The sequence below is a fragment of the Thamnophis elegans genome, chromosome 17 (assembly GCF_009769535.1).
Source record: "Thamnophis elegans isolate rThaEle1 chromosome 17, rThaEle1.pri, whole genome shotgun sequence".
In the NCBI taxonomy this organism is placed as follows: domain Eukaryota; kingdom Metazoa; phylum Chordata; class Lepidosauria; order Squamata; family Colubridae; genus Thamnophis; species Thamnophis elegans.
The window spans coordinates 12,908,648-12,927,638 of NC_045557.1; the positions used below are offsets into that span (position 1 = coordinate 12,908,648).

Genomic DNA, 18,991 nt, shown 5'->3' on the forward strand with positions numbered 1-18,991 from the left:
TTTATGCCTTCTGTTCAGCTTTGAATTTGAGCTTGTTTTCTGATTGGTGGTCAGACTCCCGTGGGGCCATGCAGGGGTAACTTTGTAGGTTGCTTTTTGAATCCCAAGCTTGGTTGAGCCTTGCTGGGTGATGAGGTAATGAAGAGGCTTTGGACAATTCCCATTATGGCTCTGCCTGAAGGAGGTAGATCTTTGTTATGTAGAATAGTCTGACTCAGGCCTTAATGGCCCGTTGACAAAAGTTTCTGCCTCCCTTTTAGGGGAAACATTCTGCCCTTTTTATATTTCCTAAAATATCTCATTTTCCTACGAAGGTGTTAACTTCCTACAGTAGCTATCCTTCCTAACATTGATAGATGTAGCCTTTTACATTTTTATAAATCTAATTTTACCTGCTTAAGTAGCTTTATATCATTGTCTTCTTTTATCCTTGCTCACCTTGCTGTCAAGTAAATTCCCAGATATTTAACTTTCTTAACTATTTGAAAATCCACTTTTCCTTTTTGTTTTTAACTATAACTTTATAACTTTAATTCCCTCCCTGTCAGCCTCTGCTTTGCTGCTGTTTTTCAGCTGCCATTGAAACGGGGAGGGAGGGCATGGTATTTGGGGAGGGAATCATTCTGTACTGGAGGACTGTTTATGGGGAGTTATTCTCACCGTCTCTTTGCGCATGTGGAAGTTTAAAGTTTAAAGTTTAATAACATTTATATGCCGCCCAATCCCGTAGTACTCCGGGCGGCTGACAATACAATAAATCAAAAAGAAAAAAAGAAAAGAAAAGAAAAGATAGATTTAAAAAGCACACCATGCACTCCATTCTGAGTGGGGAAGGAAGGGAGTTTCCCGCCAAGGCCAACTGTCCAGCATTCCACCCTGATGATGATTTCTGAAGATGTCTCCCACCTGACAGTTGGGTGACCTATGATTGGACTATGGACTGGGGTACCAAGGGGAGGGGGATGAATCTTGTATTGATATCTATTGCTTTCGCGCCTTTTTATTCAGATTCAGCTTTGCTTTGCTTCTCATCGTTTGTAATCAGTAAAAGTACACTTAATTCTGAAACATGGAGTTGAGTGGTTTCTTTCTTGGTTATTAAATGAAGGGGCAGTGACACCCCCCCCCCTATTCCCCCTCTTATTTGTTTTCGGTCCTGCTACCCCTCTGCAAACTCCTCCGTCTCTTTTAACAATTTCGGAATGGTCTCTTCTACAACAAATGCCAAATCGTCTGCAAACGCTTGTAGTTTAAAGCTTTCCTCTCTTATCTTGATGTCTAAGCTTGGCATTTTCTTCTTCTTTTTATATTTTCCTTGCTTTGCATCTGGCTTGCCTCACTTTTGCGTTTGTAAACTTTCATGCCCAGGGTTATTTCGAAAAAAAGAAAGACCAAATTTCAAGGTGCTGCTTTTATTTTTTGCTGCCTAGCTAAAAGATTATGTGTTTTAATCGTAAATTTCTCTGCTCCGGGACAGGCGTCTCCGTCTCCGGATTCTGATTTCGGATGCTCAGCGGTAGAAGATCAGCACCGCGGCGTCTACGATGGTCTTCGAAGAGCTCCATCCGCGGTGAGTCCCGTAGCCGTCCCAGTCCAAGCTGGCAAAATCGCCACATTGGCGGGGGTTTCCTTCTGGGAAAAAGCCCCCTCCTCCAATGCAGTGCTAAGGGAGGGGGAAAAAGGGAGTTCAGTGTCTTGCAGTATTTCCGGACAGTGACAACAATCAATCAGAGCCTCCCAAAGTTTGGAGGTTTTCCAAAAGAGATTGGAGCGTCTGCAGGGGAATAGATCCGTGATGATGAAGCTATGACACGCCTGCAGGCGTGGGGCAAGGCGCATGTGCGCGCGGGGGGATGCTCACATTGCATTTTGGGGCCTCATGCCCTGTTTTGGCTTCCAGGTTGCTGCAGGAGGCCTTCCAGGCCCAAAATGGGTGCCATGGGGCGTTTTCTGACAGGTTGGCGCCGTGCGAGGCTTCCTGCACCAACCTGGAAGCAAAAACAGGGTGGGGGGGCGGGGTGCATACAGAGGGGGAGCAAGGGGGGTTGCGCGTGCATGCCTGGGTCAGTGGTGGGTTTCAAATATTTTTAGAACCTCTTCTGTAGGTGTGGCCTGCTTTGTGGGAGTGGCTTGCTGACCATGTGACTGGGTGGGTGTGGCCAACTTGTAAAATGTGTTGAAACTCACTTAACAACGCTCTTGCTTAGCAACCAAAATGTTGGTTCAGAAGCTCAGGCCTCTAATTATATTCCTTTTAGGGTCTTTGGCCTGCCACACTTTCTATTACTTCATTATGCTGTTTCATTAGTGTAGTAGTTGGGAGGGGGGAATAGAAAGGAGTAGAATTGTGGAATGTGTTGTCATTCTTTTCTAGAAGCCAAGGTCATCTTTTGTCTCTGCACCTGACCGGAACCAGCTGGGTGGAGATGCCAGCGTGGGGTCGAAGAAGATTGCACTATGTGATGGATTTATGGGTGTGGGGATAGGATCATGAACTTTCAACTGGGTGGAATCCCAGGAAGTTTTTCAGATTTGGGATTCCACAGATGTACCAAGATGTCTGATTTATTAAATTGGAACTTTAAGGATTGTTTTGCCTTGGACTCTGATTTAATTCTACATGATACTTGGAACGCTGACACTGACATTTGAAGCACACAAGTCTTAAAGCTGTCAAGTTACAAGACCCTTGCACCCCTAACCTTTTAGAAAAAAACTCCAGGGGTGTTCAAACTTGACAGCTTTAAGACTTGTGGACTTCAACTCCCAGAATTCCTCCTCTCCCTCTTCATCTTGGTGGAACCTCTTCTATAGAAGAGGTTAGAACTGGCAGGAACCCACCCCTGGCCTGGGGGCAGGGTGTCCTGGGGAGAGTTGTACACGCATTGCATTATCACGTCCTTTCGGCACACAACAACAAAAAGGTTAGCCATCACTGGTATCGATTCTCCTGCTTGAGAAGTGGGTTGGACTTGAGGACCTCCAAGGCCCCTTCCAGCCCTAGAATTCTGTGTTCTGAAATGCCACAATATGCTGTGTGCATGGATGACAGGGTGCAAAACTATAACATGCACAAACACAAATCTAGCATTCCAGGAATTCTGAATTCTAGGAATGAAAAGCATAGCTCAAAAGGATGTAGATAAGTCCCTGACTTATGACCAATCACTTAGCAGCTGTCCAAAGTTACAACAGACTCTATGTGCCTTTTTGTTTTGTCTTGCCCTTAGAGTAAGGTGGGGGAGGGGAGGTGTGGAAGGTGTTGATTATGAATGCGTTAATTAGAGAAACAAAACATCTCCAGTTCCCCTGAAGCTGATGAGGGGAACCTGGAAGCTTTTCAAGGACATTTTAGCAGGTGTGAAGAAGAAGGCAGATGGTTCCCAGGACAAAGAAATGTTGTTTACATGAGTTATGTGGAAGCCTGGGAGCTTGGCTGGGAAAACCATTGTTCAATACTATGTTCTGATGCCTGGGAATCTCAGAGTTAGTTTTACTTCGCCATTACCACACCCCGTATTCATTAAATAGGTTTTCAGAACTGAGATGATCCTGCACTTTTATTTGGATCAACCTGGATGTTGTCACGGCATTTGTTGGGAAGGCCGGGATACTCACATGTTCTGAGTTGCATTGGGTGAGTTTAACACCAGAGCAGAGAGCCAGCGCTGCCTTTTCATTATTAAACACCCGGAATTGGACAAAGCCAGAGATAAATTCACCTGAGAAACAGAAGAGAGAGACTCAGGGAGGTTGGGAGGATTGTAATTATTTTCACAATCTTGGTTGATGACAGCCGACAATCTGGGACTTCAGCTCCCAGCATGCCCCACAGCATGTGTGGGACCTGAAGTCCACCCATCTTGAAGCAAACTGGCTGGGGAATTCTGGGAACTGAACTCCACCCTTCTTGAAGTGGTCAAGTTTGCAATACCCTGTGCCAACCTCTTCCTATTTCTGTTTCGTAGCAGCTGGACTTTTGGAGGGGTACGAAATGCCTCCCCATCGCTAGCTTAACCTGCTCAACCTACTTTCTAAACCATCTCAACTAACCTTATTGCATTCTTTGACAAAGTGACAAAATTAGTGGACCAGAGGAATGCTGTCGATATAATTTACTTGGACTTCAGTAAGGCATTTGACAAAGTAGACCGTAACCTACTACTTGATAAAGTAGGGAAAAAAATGTGGGTTAGACACCTTAACCACCAGAGGGATTCGTATCTGGCTGACTCAATGTGTAGTCCTGCATCTACATGGAGGGCAAAATGCCCTCTCTCAGCGAACTGGTAGTAAGCCGGTTAGAAATCTACCACTGGGTAGAAGAAGAAGCAATGGGTGGAAACTAATCAAGGAGATAAGCAACTTAGAGAACTAAGGAGAAATTTTCTTTTCAGCTAGAACAATTAATCAGTGGAACAGAAGTTGCCTCCAGAAGTTGTTAATACTCCATCACTGGAAGTTTTTAAGAAGATATTGGAACTGGGCCATCAATTTTGGAAAGGAGCTAATTCTTTTCCCTTCCTCTTGGATCTTAGCTTCCAAAGAGGATGTCCCAGCCTAGGAGACACAGGTGGTCCAATGGTCCAACCCCCCCGTATTGTGGGGCAGCCTTCTAACTGAGGCAAGGATGCTTACCCCGTCCATGAGGAGAGTACAATTCTGAAGTCTTCTGGGCATCACCAACATCATAAACAATAGGGATAGCCGGGCCATTATCATTTGGACAGCTACCAGCACCGTATTTCACTGGGTATTTCTGGAAGGCAAATCACAGCTGGATTATTTCCATGCATGACCGGTCCATCAGCAAAGCAAACAGAAGGTGAAGATGATTTATGGTGTCCTCTTCAACCTGGTTGTAGGAATCTGAGATGACCCGAATCCCAGTCATCAAAACTGAGCTTTAATTTTTGGTGACTTCTTGGACCACGACGATCAAGTGAAGGTAGTTGGCTTTGATCCTCTTTTGAGATGTCTTCTTCCCCTTCCTAGTTCTAAGACACAGTTCTGGGATTCTGATGGCCCCTCAACCAGCCATCAAAGCCTAAAGTTGCTACGAATTAAGTCAGTGAGTGAACCAACCAATCAGTCAGTCAGTCAACCAACCAACCAGCCAGCCAACCAGTCAGTCAGTCAATCAGTCAGCCAGTCAGTCAGTCAGTCATCCAACTAATTAACCAACCAACCAGCCAACCAGCCAGTCAACCAACCAGTCAACAACCAACCAACCAACCAACCAACCAACCAACCAACCAACCATTCAATCAGTCAGTCAGTCAGTCATCCAACCAGTCAACCAGCCAACCGACCGACCGACCAACCAACCAACCAACCAACCAACCAACCAACCAACCAACCAACCAACCAACCAACCAACCAACCAACCAACCAACCAACCAACCAACCAATGAATATTTAGCATTTTAGGATCAGCCAGATCAGGTCCAAGAAAGTCAATGGGCAGAAATATCAGGTTGGTTGGGCTCACCTCATAGAGCCGGAGAAGGTTACCCCCTTGCCCAGACAAGAAGCCTGACTCGGTGTGGTATCTCAAGAAGGAAACGCCCTGCCATCTCTTCATCGGGGTGTTGTTGGGAACATGCCAGATGGCGATATCTCGGGCTATCATAGCGTAGTAGCCTGGGTTCTGGAAAAGAGGAGACACCGTGAAGAACTTTAGAGGGGGCTTCAAGAGTTCATTTCTAAGACCCTCTGAAGGCTGAGACTCTGTAGAAAGACACATTGATATGACACGACACCTGGAGAAGGCCTGTCACCTGTCCCCTCCATCTGCTTTTCTTCGTGGACCTAAAGATTACGGGTGAGAAGATTTGACCCTAGCAACACTCCAGAGGGATGACCTCTTCCTTGCCCCCACTGACTAGAAGCACCTCTTGAAGAAGGAGCAAAAATACTGGACTGTCACAAATAAGAAGGGTTCAGCCTGTTCTCCGAAGCACCAGAAGGCACAAGAAGAATCAACAGATGGAAACTGATCAAGGAGAGAAGCAACCTAGAACTAAGGAGGAATTTCCTGCCAGGGAGAACAATTGAGTGGTGGAACAGCTTGCCAACAGAAGTTGTGGGAGCTCCATCACTGGATATTTTCAAGGAGAGACTGGACATTCATTTGTCCGGAATGGTATAGGGTCTCCTGCTTGAGCAGAGGCTGGACTAGAAGACTTCCAAGATCCCTTCCAACTCTGTTAAGCTTATGAAGTACGGCACACTCCAAAAATACCACATAGATGGATAGATTAACAGAGTTGGAAAGGACCTTGTAGGTCATTTAGTCAAAAAACCCCACCCAAACAGGAGACCCTACACCATCCCCAACAAATGGCTGTCCAATCTCCCATTGAAAGCTTCCAGGGATGAAGCTCCCACAACCTCCGAAGGCAACTTCTGTTCCATGGATTGATTGGTCTCACGGTCAGAAATTCCTCCTTATTTCCAGGTTGAATCTCTCCTTGGATCTTTCCATCCATTCTTCCTTCTCTGGCCTTCGGGGGGCTTTGGAGAATAGCTTGACCCCCTCCTCTCTGTGGAAGTCACTCAAATATTGGAAGATGCTCTCCTGTCTCCCCTGGTCCTTCTCTTCCCTAGACTAGCCAGGCAACAGTATGTTTGAGCCTCCAGTCCCCTCATCATCCTGGTTGCTCTTCGTTGCTGTTAGGCCTGCATTTTTATTCCTTTTAGAATTTTGGCCTGCCACACTTTCTCTTATTTCATTATGCTGTTTCATTAGTATAGTCGATGGGAGGGGGGAATAGAAGGAGTAGGATTGTGGAATGTATTGTTTTTCATTCTTTACTAGAAGCCAAGGTCATCCTTTGTCTCCGCACTTTCACACCCGACCGGAAGCAGCTGGGTATGGATGCCAGTGTGGAAGAAGAAGATTGAACCATGTGATGGATTGTGGGTGTGGGGACAAGATCATGAACTTTTAACTGGGTGGGATTCTGATGTAACTTCCAGAGTTGGGATCCCACAGCACGATGCCAACATGCCTGTCTTATTAAATTGGACCTTTAAGCATAGTTTTGCCTTCGACTCTGATTTAATTCTGCATGGTATTTGGAACGCTGACAGCTGCACTTTTTCTAGACTTTCAACCTCTTTTTTTAATAGTGTGGGGACCAAAACTGGATGCAGGACTCTAGATGTGGCCTTACTAAGGCTTTACAGAGTGGTATTAGGACCTCCCTTGATCTTGATTGTATCCCTCTGTTCATGCAACTTAGGATTCTGTTGGCTTTTTTGGCTGCTGCCACACACGGCTGGCTCCTATTTAGCTGGTTGTCCACTAGGACTCCATAATTATTGTTGCATAACTCTACAGCCACATGTGCCTAACTCAGCACAATCAGGACATTCTGTGACCAAACTGGCCTGCCCGGTCATCTTCGGACATACCACATTTAGGTTCAAGGGGGACCACTGATGTTGAGGGCTCCATCAGTGACAGGGGACGGGCAACATCTGCAGCATTGCCTGTTACTACCAAGTCTTTGAGGCTGATTTTGGCCCGTGGATTAAAAAAGGCCCATTTTTTTTTTAAAAAAGAAAGCTTGCTGTCCTTTTCTCTTCTCTCCCCTCAAATGAGTGACTCCTACCTTGTAATCATCGCTGGTGGCAGCTATGGCTGACCCAAAGGTGTTATTGTTGGACCAGTTTCCGTCCCCGTTGGGGTAGTTGGCATCACTCCCTTGCTGGCTGGACCAGCGATCGCCCAGGGTGCATTTCCCAAAGATGTTGTTCTCGTGGACGCTGGCCACCAGCGTCCAGCCGCCTCCGTTGGTGGACATGTCGCAGAAGGTCTGGTAGCTCTCACCATCTTCACTCATCAGGCTATACAGCCCATCTGTCAAACAGTAGATATAGTTCAGTGGTGGGTTTCAAACATTTTTGGAACCTACTCTGTGGGTGTGGCCTCCTTTGTGGGAGTGGCTTGCCGGCCATGTGACCTGGTGGGAGTGGCTTGCCAGCCATGTGTTTTCTTTCTTTCTTTCTTTCTTTCTTTCTTTCTTTCTTTCTTTCTTTCTTTCTTTCTCCCTCCCTCTCTCTCTCTTTCCTTCCTTTTGTCTCTCTGTCCCTTTTTTCTTTTTTTCTTTCATCTCTCATCCTTTTTCTTTCTTTTTTCTTTCTTTCTTTATTTATTTTTTCCTTTCTTTCTCTTTCTCTCTCTCTCTCTGTCAGTCTGTGTGTGTGTGTGTGTGTCCGTCCGTCCGTGGTGGGTTTCAAAATTTTTTGGAACCCCTTCTGTAGGTGTGGCCTGCTTTCCGGGTCCCCTGGTGGAACCTCTTCTAACCAGTTCGGTAGATTTGACGAACCGGTTCTACCGAATAGGTGCGAACTGGTAGGAACCCACCTCTGATATAGTTAGATAAATAGATATATAAATATAGATATATAAATATAGATGAATTTATGCTCTACTGTTGATATTCTAGATTGCTTCTCTCCTCTTCCTCCTCAGCTTCTTCCCTCCTCCTCCCTTCTTCCTCTTCCTCCTTCCTTCTCCTCCTTGCCTTCCCCTTCTTCATTTATCTTCTTCCTCCTCCTTCCTTCCTTCTCCTCCTCTTCTCCCTCCACCTCCTCTTCCGCCGCCTCCTTTCTTCTTCCTCCTCTTCCCCCTCCACAATTTCGGGTGGCAGGCTGTTCCACTGGTTAATTGTCCTCACTGTCAGGAAGTTTCTCCTTCATTCCAGGTGGCTTCTCTCCTTGGTTCCTTTCCTTCTATTGATCCTTGCCTTGCCCTCAGGTGCTTTGGGAAATAAATGGACCCCCCTCTTCTTTGTGGCAGCTCCTCAAATAATGGAAGACTGCTCTCATATCACCCCCTAATTCTGCTTTTCTTCAGAATAGCCAGACCCAAATCCTGCAATTGTTCTTCATAGGTTTTAGTCTCCAGGCCCTTAATTACTTTAGCTGCTCTTCTCTGCACCCTTTCTAGAGTCCCAACATCTTTTTTATAGTGTGGTGACCAAAACCGGATGCAGTACTCTAGGTGTGGTCTTACTAAGGCTTTAGAAAGCGGTACTAATACTATTGTGGCCCAGCAGGAGCCGTTGGAGCTGCCACCAGACTCCGACAGCGAGGGGCCCTATGAGTCAGCCCTGGAGGATGTGGAGGACCCTGGACAGGGTTCCGACTCCGAGCAGGGCGCAGAGAGACTGGTTGGCCATCAGGTGGCGCCTGAGCCTTGGATCATTGGGGAGGAGACAAGGGAGAGTGATCCAGAAACCACCTGTGATGCACGCCGTCGAAGAGCTACTCGGTGTCAAGAACAACTATGTAATTACAGGAGGTAATTATGCTCAGCTGATGGTCATTAGGCTCCTCTCCAGACTATAAAAGAGACTGCTTGTGCCATGCCCTTCTTGCAGAAGTCAACACTTGGACTAAAGAGAAACTAACTTGGCAGGCTGGATTGCTGCCAGAGTTTGTTTGCATTGCTGCCAAGGTTTGTCGGACTTGCTGCCAAGGTCCTTATCTGTTTGTTTACTTGGCTTTTAGCCACCAAGAGTCTGGACTTGTTATTAAAGGACATTCTCATTTAAGCTTGTCTCGGCATTCGTTACTGGACGGAGGAGGGGGTCAGAACATAATACTATCCTGGTTAATACAGATTGACCACAGCAGGGATGTCTAGTGTGTTTGTGTGTGTGTATGTATGTGTGTGATAAAGTCAAAACGGCAACCACAAATGTGAAGTCAAAGCCCCCTCCTCTCTTTTCTATGCCTCCCAATGCCCATCAAGATAAGGTTGGTGTCAGGCCTGCAGCCATCTTTTCTTGTGGATCTTTGGCCTGCCACACTTTCCTTTCTTCTACTATGCCTTTTCTAGGGTGGGAAAACGGGAGGGGGGGATTGTATGGAGTTAGATGATATGTAGCCATAACAACATTCTTTCTAGAAGGCCAAGGTCATCCTTTGTCTCTGCACCTGACCGGAATTGGATGGGTGGAAGCTGCCAGCATGGCAGTGGAAGATGGGACCATGGAATTGGTATGTGGGGGGGCAAGATCTTGAACTTTCAACTGGGTGGGGAAAATCGGGAAGCTATCAGATTTGGGTTTTCCACAGATGTGCCAACATGTCTCTCTTCATAAATTGGAAGCTTGAGGAAAGTTCTGCCTTGGACTCTGATTTAATTTTGGATGCTATTTGGCCAAGATTTTGACTTTTTTGCCGATCTCTTGAAAACTGTGGAAACCGGAAGGAGAGACCCGTTTATTGCAAAGGAGCTTATGACGGGCCAAAATTACCCAGAAGCGGAGAGCTTTGATGGGCCAGAAGCGTCCTCTCTACTCACCTGCAGCCTTTGGCACGGCAGCCTTGATTTCCTTGCAGCTCTGGTAGAGCTTCTGGGGTTGGCAGGAAGGTTGGCAGGAAGTCTCCGTTTCCCATTTCTTCAGAAGGTCGAGGAGGTCTTCCCTAGCTGTGCTGACACAGTTGCCGCCGGCTGTCGAGACAACGGGCAACAAAAGAGAACTCAACAACCAAGCCAGAAGGATGTTCTCTTCCCACTGGGCATTACTTCCGTTTGATTGGCTTATTTTCAAACTGATCGGCTGCCCATCTTACCACCGGGGGAGGCTGGGCGGCTTACAATATTAAAAATATATATAGCAGAGTAGAATGAATGAGCTGGAAGGGACCTCGGAGGTCTTCTAGTCCAGCCCCCTGCTCAAGCAGAAGAACCTATACCAGTCATGGCGAACCTTTTCGGCACCGAGTGCTCAAACCGGAATGCGTGCGCATGCGTGAAATCCAGAAATCCGAAGACCAGCTGGCCAGCACATGCATGCATGTTTTTGGGGCGTTTTGTGGGGCTCTGGCACCTACGAAGACCAGCTGGCTGGCACGCATGTGCATGATGGAAACCCAAACATCATCTGGCCAGCGCATGTGCCCATAGAGGGCTCTGTGTGCCACCTGTGGCATGAGTGCCATAGGTTCACCAACATTGACCTATACCTTCAGATAAGTGACAGTTTAGACCATTGTTTTTTTCTGGCCATGCCCTACCTAAGCATCTCTAAAATCTCGATGCCCCCTTTACTTTACTCTCACTTTACTCTCACTTTACTCTCACTTTACTCTCACTTCACTCTCACTTCACTCTTACTTTACTTTACACTTACTTTCGTTTTACTTTACTCTTACTTTACTCTTACTTTCGTTTTACTTTACTCTTACTTTACTCTTATTTTATTCTTACAGGTACAGTATAGGTGGTACCTTGCTCAATAGCTGTAACTAGGAGAGGGATCTTGGAGTCCTAGTGGACAACCATTTAAATAGGAGCCAGCCGTGTGCAGCAGCTGCCCAAAAAGCCAACCCAGTTCTAGGCTGCATAAACAGAGGGATAGAATCAAGATCAGGTGAAGTGTTAATACCACTTTACAAGGCCTTGGGAAGGCCACACTTGGAATATGGCATTCAGTTTTGGTCGCCACGATGTAGAAAAGATGTGGAGACTCTAGAAAGAGTGCAGAGAAGAGCAAGAAAGAGGATTAGGGGACTGGAGGCTAAAACATATGAAGAACAGTTGCAGGAACTGGGTATGTCTAGTTTGATGAAAAGAAGGACTAGGGGAGACAGGATAGCAGTGTTCCAATATCTCAGGGGTTGCCCCAAAGAAGAGGGAGTCAAACGATTCTCCAAGGCACCTGAGGGCAGGACAAGAAGCAATGGGTGGAAACTAATCAAGGAGAGAAGCAACTTAGAACTAAGGAGAAATTTCCTGACAGAAGAATTAATCGGTGGAAAAGAAGTTGCCTCCAGAAGTTGTGAATTCCCCAACACTGGAAGTCTTTAAGAAGATGTTGGAGAGCCATTTGTCTGGAACGGTATAGGATTTCCTGCGCAGGCAGGGGGTTGGACTAGAAGACCTCCAAGGTCCCTTCCAACTCTGCTATTGTATTGTGTTGTGTTGTGTTGTATTGTATTGTACTTTATAATTCTTACTTTACTCAAAAAGTGAACTCTACTCACACGGAGGAAGCCTAAAAGGCCATTAACTTGGTTTAAACAAGGTTCAAATTGCTCCCATTAAAAATCAAATTTCCCCCCTGTGGGGAGTGGGCCCCGTGTTGGGAACCACAGGTCTGGACTCTTCAAAACCTCCAGTGACGGAGCTCCCACAACTTCTGGTGGCAAGCAGTTCCACAGGTTAATTGTCCTCACTGGTAGGAAGTTTCTCCTTCATTCCAGGCTGCTTCTCTCTTTGGTTAGTTTCCATTAGTAGTCCTCAACTGAGGACCAGCATGGAGCCCAGCATTTCTGTTGCTAAGTGAGACAGTGGTGATGAGTTTTGACCCATTTTACGGCTTTCCTTGCCACAGTTGTTAAGTGAATCACGGCAGAAGTTAAGCTAGTAACACGGTTGTTAAATGAAGCTGGCTCCCCCTCGCTTGTCAGCAACTGTCATAAGTACATGCCAGTGGCCAAGCATCTGAATTCTGATCACGTGACCACCCAGGGATGCTATAAAGGTCGTAAGTGTGAAAAACGGCCGCAAGTCACTTTGAACGGTGACTAAAGGACTGTTCTACCTGTCACAGGCATGCTTTGAACATTTGGGGAGAACCAAACTATTATTTTTAGAATTAAATACCGATAGTCCTATCTGTATTTAACGGTCCCATCCCGTTACTTATTTTACTTATATTTATCTTTTAATGGCTTAATGGACATCTCCTATTTTTCAGCTTTCAATTTCCAAATATTGGGCATGCTCAAACGTTGTGATATGCTGTTCTGAGCGAGGCTTCCCGAGAGCCTGAAGCAAACTCCTCGTCCCGACAAAAAAAACCCCTTTTATTAATTGACTGTGAATTCTGCTCACTCACCTCCAGCCAAGTCTTTTAAGGGAGGATTTACAGTCACAGACCTTATCTGGCTTGGAGAGCAGCCAGGCCGATATCTGCAGAACTTGACCAGGAGCCTCGAAGAGTCACAAACCAATTAGGAGCCGAGGTGGCGCAGTGGTTAGGGTGCAGTACTGCAGGCCACTTCAGCTGACTGTTATCTGCAGTTCAGTGGTTCTAATCTCACCGGCTCAAGGTTGACTCAGCCTTCCATCCTTCCGAGGTGGGTGAAATGAGGACCCAGACTGTGGGGGCGATATGCTGACTCTGTAACCGCTTAGAGAGGGCTGCAAACCCTATGAAGCGGTATATAAGTCTAACTGCTATTGCTATTGCTATTGCTATTAAGCGAACTCCTGAAAACTCCACTCCCCTTTTGCTCCCCTTTTATTCCCTCTGGGAGGGGCCATTCATTGTGCACCTGTGGCCTTCCTCCCAAGTCGATCCCTGTTGTTTATCTCTTCCCTTCGTCTGGCAGCTCTGCACATGTGCACACTGGGAACAGGCTCCAGCTGTTCTTCTGCCTCACTGATATCTGACTCCAAAGGCAGGTGATAACTGGCATACGGCCCTGGCCCCCTCTCTGCCTCCGACACAGAGCCTTCATCAGAGCCTCCCCCAGACTCCAGGACTGGCCCATCTTCCTCCCCAACCCTCCTCACTGTCTGAATCAGCTGCCAGCTGGCGGGCCGCAACACATACCTTGGAGATTGTAAAGATAAGTTTGTTTACTTTCATATAATTTATATGTGCTTGATAAAGAGCTACCTTTTGTAAATATCATAAATTTTCAGACCAGCAATTCAAGCAAGAACATTGTTCTGTGTGCAGAGAGGAGAAATATATTATTTTTAATCATTTCACTCCAGGGAAAGGCTCAAAACCAGGAAAACCTGCTCAAGGGATTGCCGCAGGGGTGGGATCCTGCCGGCATTACTACTGGTTCGGCGCCCGAAAAATTTTGCTTCTGACAAGCAAAGCCAGAGTCTCTTAATGGCCACTTAATTCACTGAACCACTGCAGGGATTCACTTAACAGCTGTGGCAAAAAAAAAAAGGTCATTAAATTGGTGCGACTCTCTTGTCAGTCACTTTAGTGCCAGAATTGTGGTTGTAACTTGAAGACTACCTTTTTTTTTTTTTTTTGCAAATCAGGAGAGTCATTTGTGCATTTTTCAAAATTATGCATTTTGCACATCAAGGTAATATTCCGATCCATTTTCTGAGCTTGGCTAATACAGAATTCATGCTTCGTGTGCTGGATTTCCCCTCCGATATAACCCGATGCTGACTATTGATGAAAGGAGGAGTTCTTTTAATTATGTATTGTTATTTTAATATTGGTGAAAGAATTTCTAAAAAGTGTGTTCAGAGAAGAGCCACAAAGATGATTAGAGAACTGGAGCCTAAAACGAATGATGAACAGTTGCAGGAATTTGGTATATCTAGTTGAATGAAAAGAAGGGCCAGGGGAGAAGGATAGCAGTCCTCCAATATCTCAGGGGCTGCTCCAAAGAAGAGGGAGTCAAGCTATTCTCCAAAGCACCGAGGGTTAGAACAAGAAGCAATGGGTGGAAACTAATCAAGGAGAGAAGCCACCTGGAACTAAGGAAATATTTCCTGGCAATGAGAACAATTAGCCAGTGGAAAGGCTTGCCTTAAGAACTTGTGGTGCTCCATCACTGGAGGCTTTCAAGAAGAGACTGGACTGCCAGTTGACAGAAATGGTGTAGGGTCTCCTGCTTGCGCAGGGGGTTGGACTAGATGATCGACGAGATCCCTTCCAACTCTGTTGATCTGTTAACCTGACTGCATTTAGTGAGCAATTGATCTTGTTGCAACTCTGTTAATCTGCATTTCCCACCAGCAAGAATGGCAAAACTATATAAAAATAGATCTGTTGGAAGTGCAATCAAATACCGGGTTCATATTCCCATATATGGTGGACATGCCCAAAAGCTAAAAAAAAAAAATTGGATGAAAACACATGCTTGTTGGAAAAAAATGATAAAGCAGCACCTAGATTGAAACCAGAGATATTTTTACTGGACATTTTACTGGAAAAATATGATAAAAAGACTATGTATTTTGTTTTACATGTATTAACCGCGGCCAGAATTTTATTTGCACAATAATGGAAGAATGATGAGATCCCGACAGATGAGAGGTCAATTAAGAAAATATTAGAATGTGCAGAAATTGATAGACTAACGCTCATTATGAAGGACGAAGGAGAAACTGAATACTTTTTGATATGGGATTTATTTTATCAATGGTTAGAGAGCAGATACAGAAGTTAGAAATGGGGAGGCATAAAAAGAGGAAATGTGGAAATGGAGAGTTATTAAAGTATAATGTTAAATATTATGGTTATTAGATTACCAATATTATTGTGATGAATACTATTGCAAATATTTGGATTATGATTGCTCGAAGACAATTGTGCACACAATCACACACTGTTTGATGGAAATTGAACTTTCTTATGTTATATAAGATAAATAAATAAAACATGAAGAAAAAAAAGAAGAGATTGGACAGCCCTGTGTCCATGATGTTTTAAGGTCTCTTGCTTTGGGAAGGGGGTTAGACTAGAAGACCTCCAAGATCCCATGCAGCCCCAGCATTCAGGGATTCTTTGAGACCCCCCCCCTTTTTTTGAGGTTCGCAAGGAGGGACGCGACCACAGGGTGAACGAAGAACAGACTTTATTACTCAGATAAGTATGACAGCGATTCAGTCAGAAAACTAGCCCGCCAAACCTTATATACTGGGGCTTCAACCAATAGGAACAGACTTTCAGCCGGCAACAGCCTCCCTCGCGTCCTAACCAATCCGGACAGAGGAGGCTGTTGCTGACCAGCACAGAGGTGCTGAAGTACTTAAAACAACGAGGCCATTTGCATGGCTTATACATATTAATGAATCTTTGAATATTCAATACCTTTCCCTCAAATCCACCAGTTACTCACTCACCTCCAAGTTGTGCTTTTGCAAAGGCAGCCCAGACCAGCAACAGAAGAGCCAAGGACTTCATTGTGGATCAGCCACTAGAAAAAAAGTGAAATAATCTGTCTGTGAATTACAGATTAACAGAGTTGGAAGGGACCTTGTAGGTCATCTAGTCCAGTGTTTTTCAACCACTGTGCCGCGGCACACTAGTGTGCCGTGACATAGTGTAAGATGTGCCGTGGGAAAAACACCCACCTATATTGAATATAGGCACAGAGTTAAAATTTTTTAACATTTTCTAATGGTAGTGTGCCTTGTGATTTTTTTCATGAAAAAAGTGTGCCTTTGCACAAAAAGGTTGAAAAACACTGATCTAGACCAACCCCCCGCCCAATCAGGAGACCCTACACCCTTTCTGACAGATGGCAGCCCGCTCTCTTCTTGAAAGCTTCCAGGGATGAAGCTCCCACAACTTCTGAATAACAGAATAATAACAGACTAATAGAGTTGGAAGGGACCTTGGAGGTCATCTAGTCCAACCCCCCGCCCAAGCAGGAGACCCTACACCCTTTCTGACAGAAGGCAGTCCAATCTCTTCTTGAAAGCCTCCAGGGATGAAGCTCCCACAACTTCCAGAGGCAACTTCTTTTCCATGAGTTGATTGCTTAGTAGCAGAGGATCTGTGCAAAGTTACAATTGCACAAGAAGATGCTACTGGCACTGCTTAATTGTCATTGTTAAGCACACTTTGTGTTTTTGTGTCTAGTCCATCTTCTTGACAACTTCCAGGAACTGAGCCGCATTGTTTTTCAAACTCTGCCCAGCTGCCAAGACCCAGACTTCAACAAACAGCAGTAATTGTTTACATGTTTTTTTTTTTAATAGAATAGAATAGAACAAAATTATTTATTGGCCAAGTGTGATTGGACACTCAAGGAAATGGTTTTAAGTTGTAAAATACATCGTTCAGATTTGATGGGGGATTGGGCTCCAATGATTTTGCTGCATGAGTTCTGAGGAAAAAAAATTAAAATCACTTCTGGCAAATGACCAAAAGTTTTCTTTGATTTGATGGACAATTTAGGGCTGGTTGAAACACGAAAACAGAAAAATTGCAGTTCAAAATTGCAGTCCATACCTACTTTTCTGAAGAACTACCTATTTTTAGGAATAAACAGGAATCCATCTCTCTTTTTTAGGGATACATCTCAAAAGTAATTGGCTCCTCAATTTTTTAAGGTAGATTTACTCCCCAAGACTTTTTTGGAACCCTAATCTTACGAGTTTGGCTTATAAAATAAAACCATGATCTTTTAGACGGACAGTAAGGGCAATCAACCCATGGAACAGAAGTTGCCTTTGGAAGTTGTGGGAGCTTCATCCCTGGAAGCTTTCAAGAAGAGGTGTAGGCTCTCCTGCTTGGAAGGGGGGGGTTGGACTAGATGACCTACAAAGACCCTTCCAACTCTGTCAATCTATAAAATCGGGACTCTCCAAACTTGGCAACTTGTGCATGCTAGCTGGGGAATTCTGGGAGTTGAAGTCCCCAAGTCTTAAAGTTGCCAAGACTCCTATTTTAGATGAAGACTTTGGGAAAAGCAACAGCAGAGGATTGTAAAAATTGGTTGGTTGTAAAAAGGGGCATAATTTAGGTAAGGCACAGATTTAAGACTGGTTTGGGAAGCAAGTAAAGTCTTAAAGTAAACCCAGAATGGCATAGGGTCTCCTGCTTGAGCAGAGGGCTAGACTTCAACCCTGTTATTCTATATGCTTTATTAGAGGTTAACTTTATAGGACATGCTAACGAAGAGTCGAAAGCAAGTTTGACAGCAGATCCAGCGACACAGAGTCTCCTTCATGGGATGGGAAGCAGAGGCAAAAGGGGTTGGTCTAAGTGACCTCAAAGATCTTTCCATCTCTGTAATTCTATGGCTGCATTCTTACCTCGTGCTTAATCTGGCGACTGAAATCAGTTCAGTTCTGGAATTGTACAATGCAAACTAACCAAAGGGTGTTAAATCAGCAAAAAAAACAAACCTTAATGATGATTAATATTGTAATATTAAGAAAATTATGAATTCTGGGTTTAAAGTGGTCTTTGGCTATTGGGTTGAGCGTGCCTACAATCCCCATTTAACAAATGTCTCCATTTTTCTACTACCCATAAATAAAAAAGGCAGACTTTTAAGTATTGTGCGTTGCAGAATCCATGTTTTTTTCTGGGTTTTCCACCTGCACCCCAAATTCTGGCAAATTTCTGACTTACCGGAGCGATCTCGAGCGTTTCTTTGCCGTCTCTGTGATCAATGCCCAGAGCACAGGTTTGTCTTACCTGGATGAGGAACCACTTCGCCTGAAGAAAGTAGGAAGCTCAAGTCAGCCTGGTCTTCTCGCTCGACTTTATTAAGCAGCTGGATTTCGAAATTCCCATCAAGACAAGGAAGTGAAAAGCAGGAAATCCTGAAATGAAGAAGGGCTGTTTGCACACACAAGATAAAAGGGTTTCAGTAACAGAGTTGGCCAATGCAGAAATCAATAAATAGCATAATCTGGGTGCTCTCTGACCTTGGTGGTTTCCTTGCATTCCTAGCAGAATGACGGAGCTGGAAGGGATCTTGTAGGTTATCTAACCAATTTAGTTGTATGCATGATGCACAATGACAATAAAGACTATACTACTATCTAGTCCACCACCCCTCACCCAAGCAGGAGACCCTACACCATTTCTGAACAAGTGGCAGTCCAGTCTCTTCTTGAAAGCCTCCAGGGATGAAGCTCCCACAACTTCCGAAGGCAACTTTTGTTCCATGGGTTGATGGTTCTCCCTGTCAGGAAATTCCTCCTTATTTCCAGGTAGAATCTCTCCTTGGTCAGTTTCCATCCATTCTTCCTTCTCTGGCTTTTGGGTGCGGCGGAGACTAGCTGGATGCCCTCTTCTCTGTGGCATCCCCTCAAATATTGGAAGATGTTCTCCTGTCTCCCCTGGTCCTTCTCTTCCCTCGACTAGCCAGGCCCAGTTCCTGCAACCGTTCATCGGATGTTTTAGTCTCCAGGCCTTTGATCATTTTAGATAGATTCAAATTAACAAAGTTGGAAGGGACCTTGTAGGTCATCTAGTCTAACCCACGTCCCACCCAAGCAGGAGACCCTGCCTACTCC

General features: G+C 45.1%; 1 protein-coding gene across 2 annotated transcripts; it reads right to left on the reverse strand.

The window, feature by feature from the left end:
- Positions 1-1,350: 1,350 nt before the first annotated feature.
- ITLN1 (intelectin 1) lies at positions 1,351-18,241 on the reverse strand. Of its 2 annotated transcripts, none has more exons than XM_032234105.1 (8): positions 18,099-18,186; positions 15,857-15,930; positions 10,322-10,471; positions 7,620-7,867; positions 5,492-5,650; positions 4,639-4,759; positions 3,619-3,722; positions 1,351-1,663 (listed from the first exon to the last, which is right to left on the reverse strand). In XM_032234105.1, exons 2-8 carry the CDS (start codon positions 15,915-15,917, stop codon positions 1,511-1,513), a joined length of 996 nt encoding a protein of 331 aa, XP_032089996.1. In that variant the 5' UTR covers positions 15,918-15,930; positions 18,099-18,186; the 3' UTR covers positions 1,351-1,510. The 2 variants fall into 2 exon arrangements, with proteins under 2 accessions (XP_032089996.1, XP_032089995.1); XM_032234104.1 differs by having other exon boundaries at positions 1,352-1,663; positions 18,165-18,241.
- Positions 18,242-18,991: the final 750 nt, after the last annotated feature.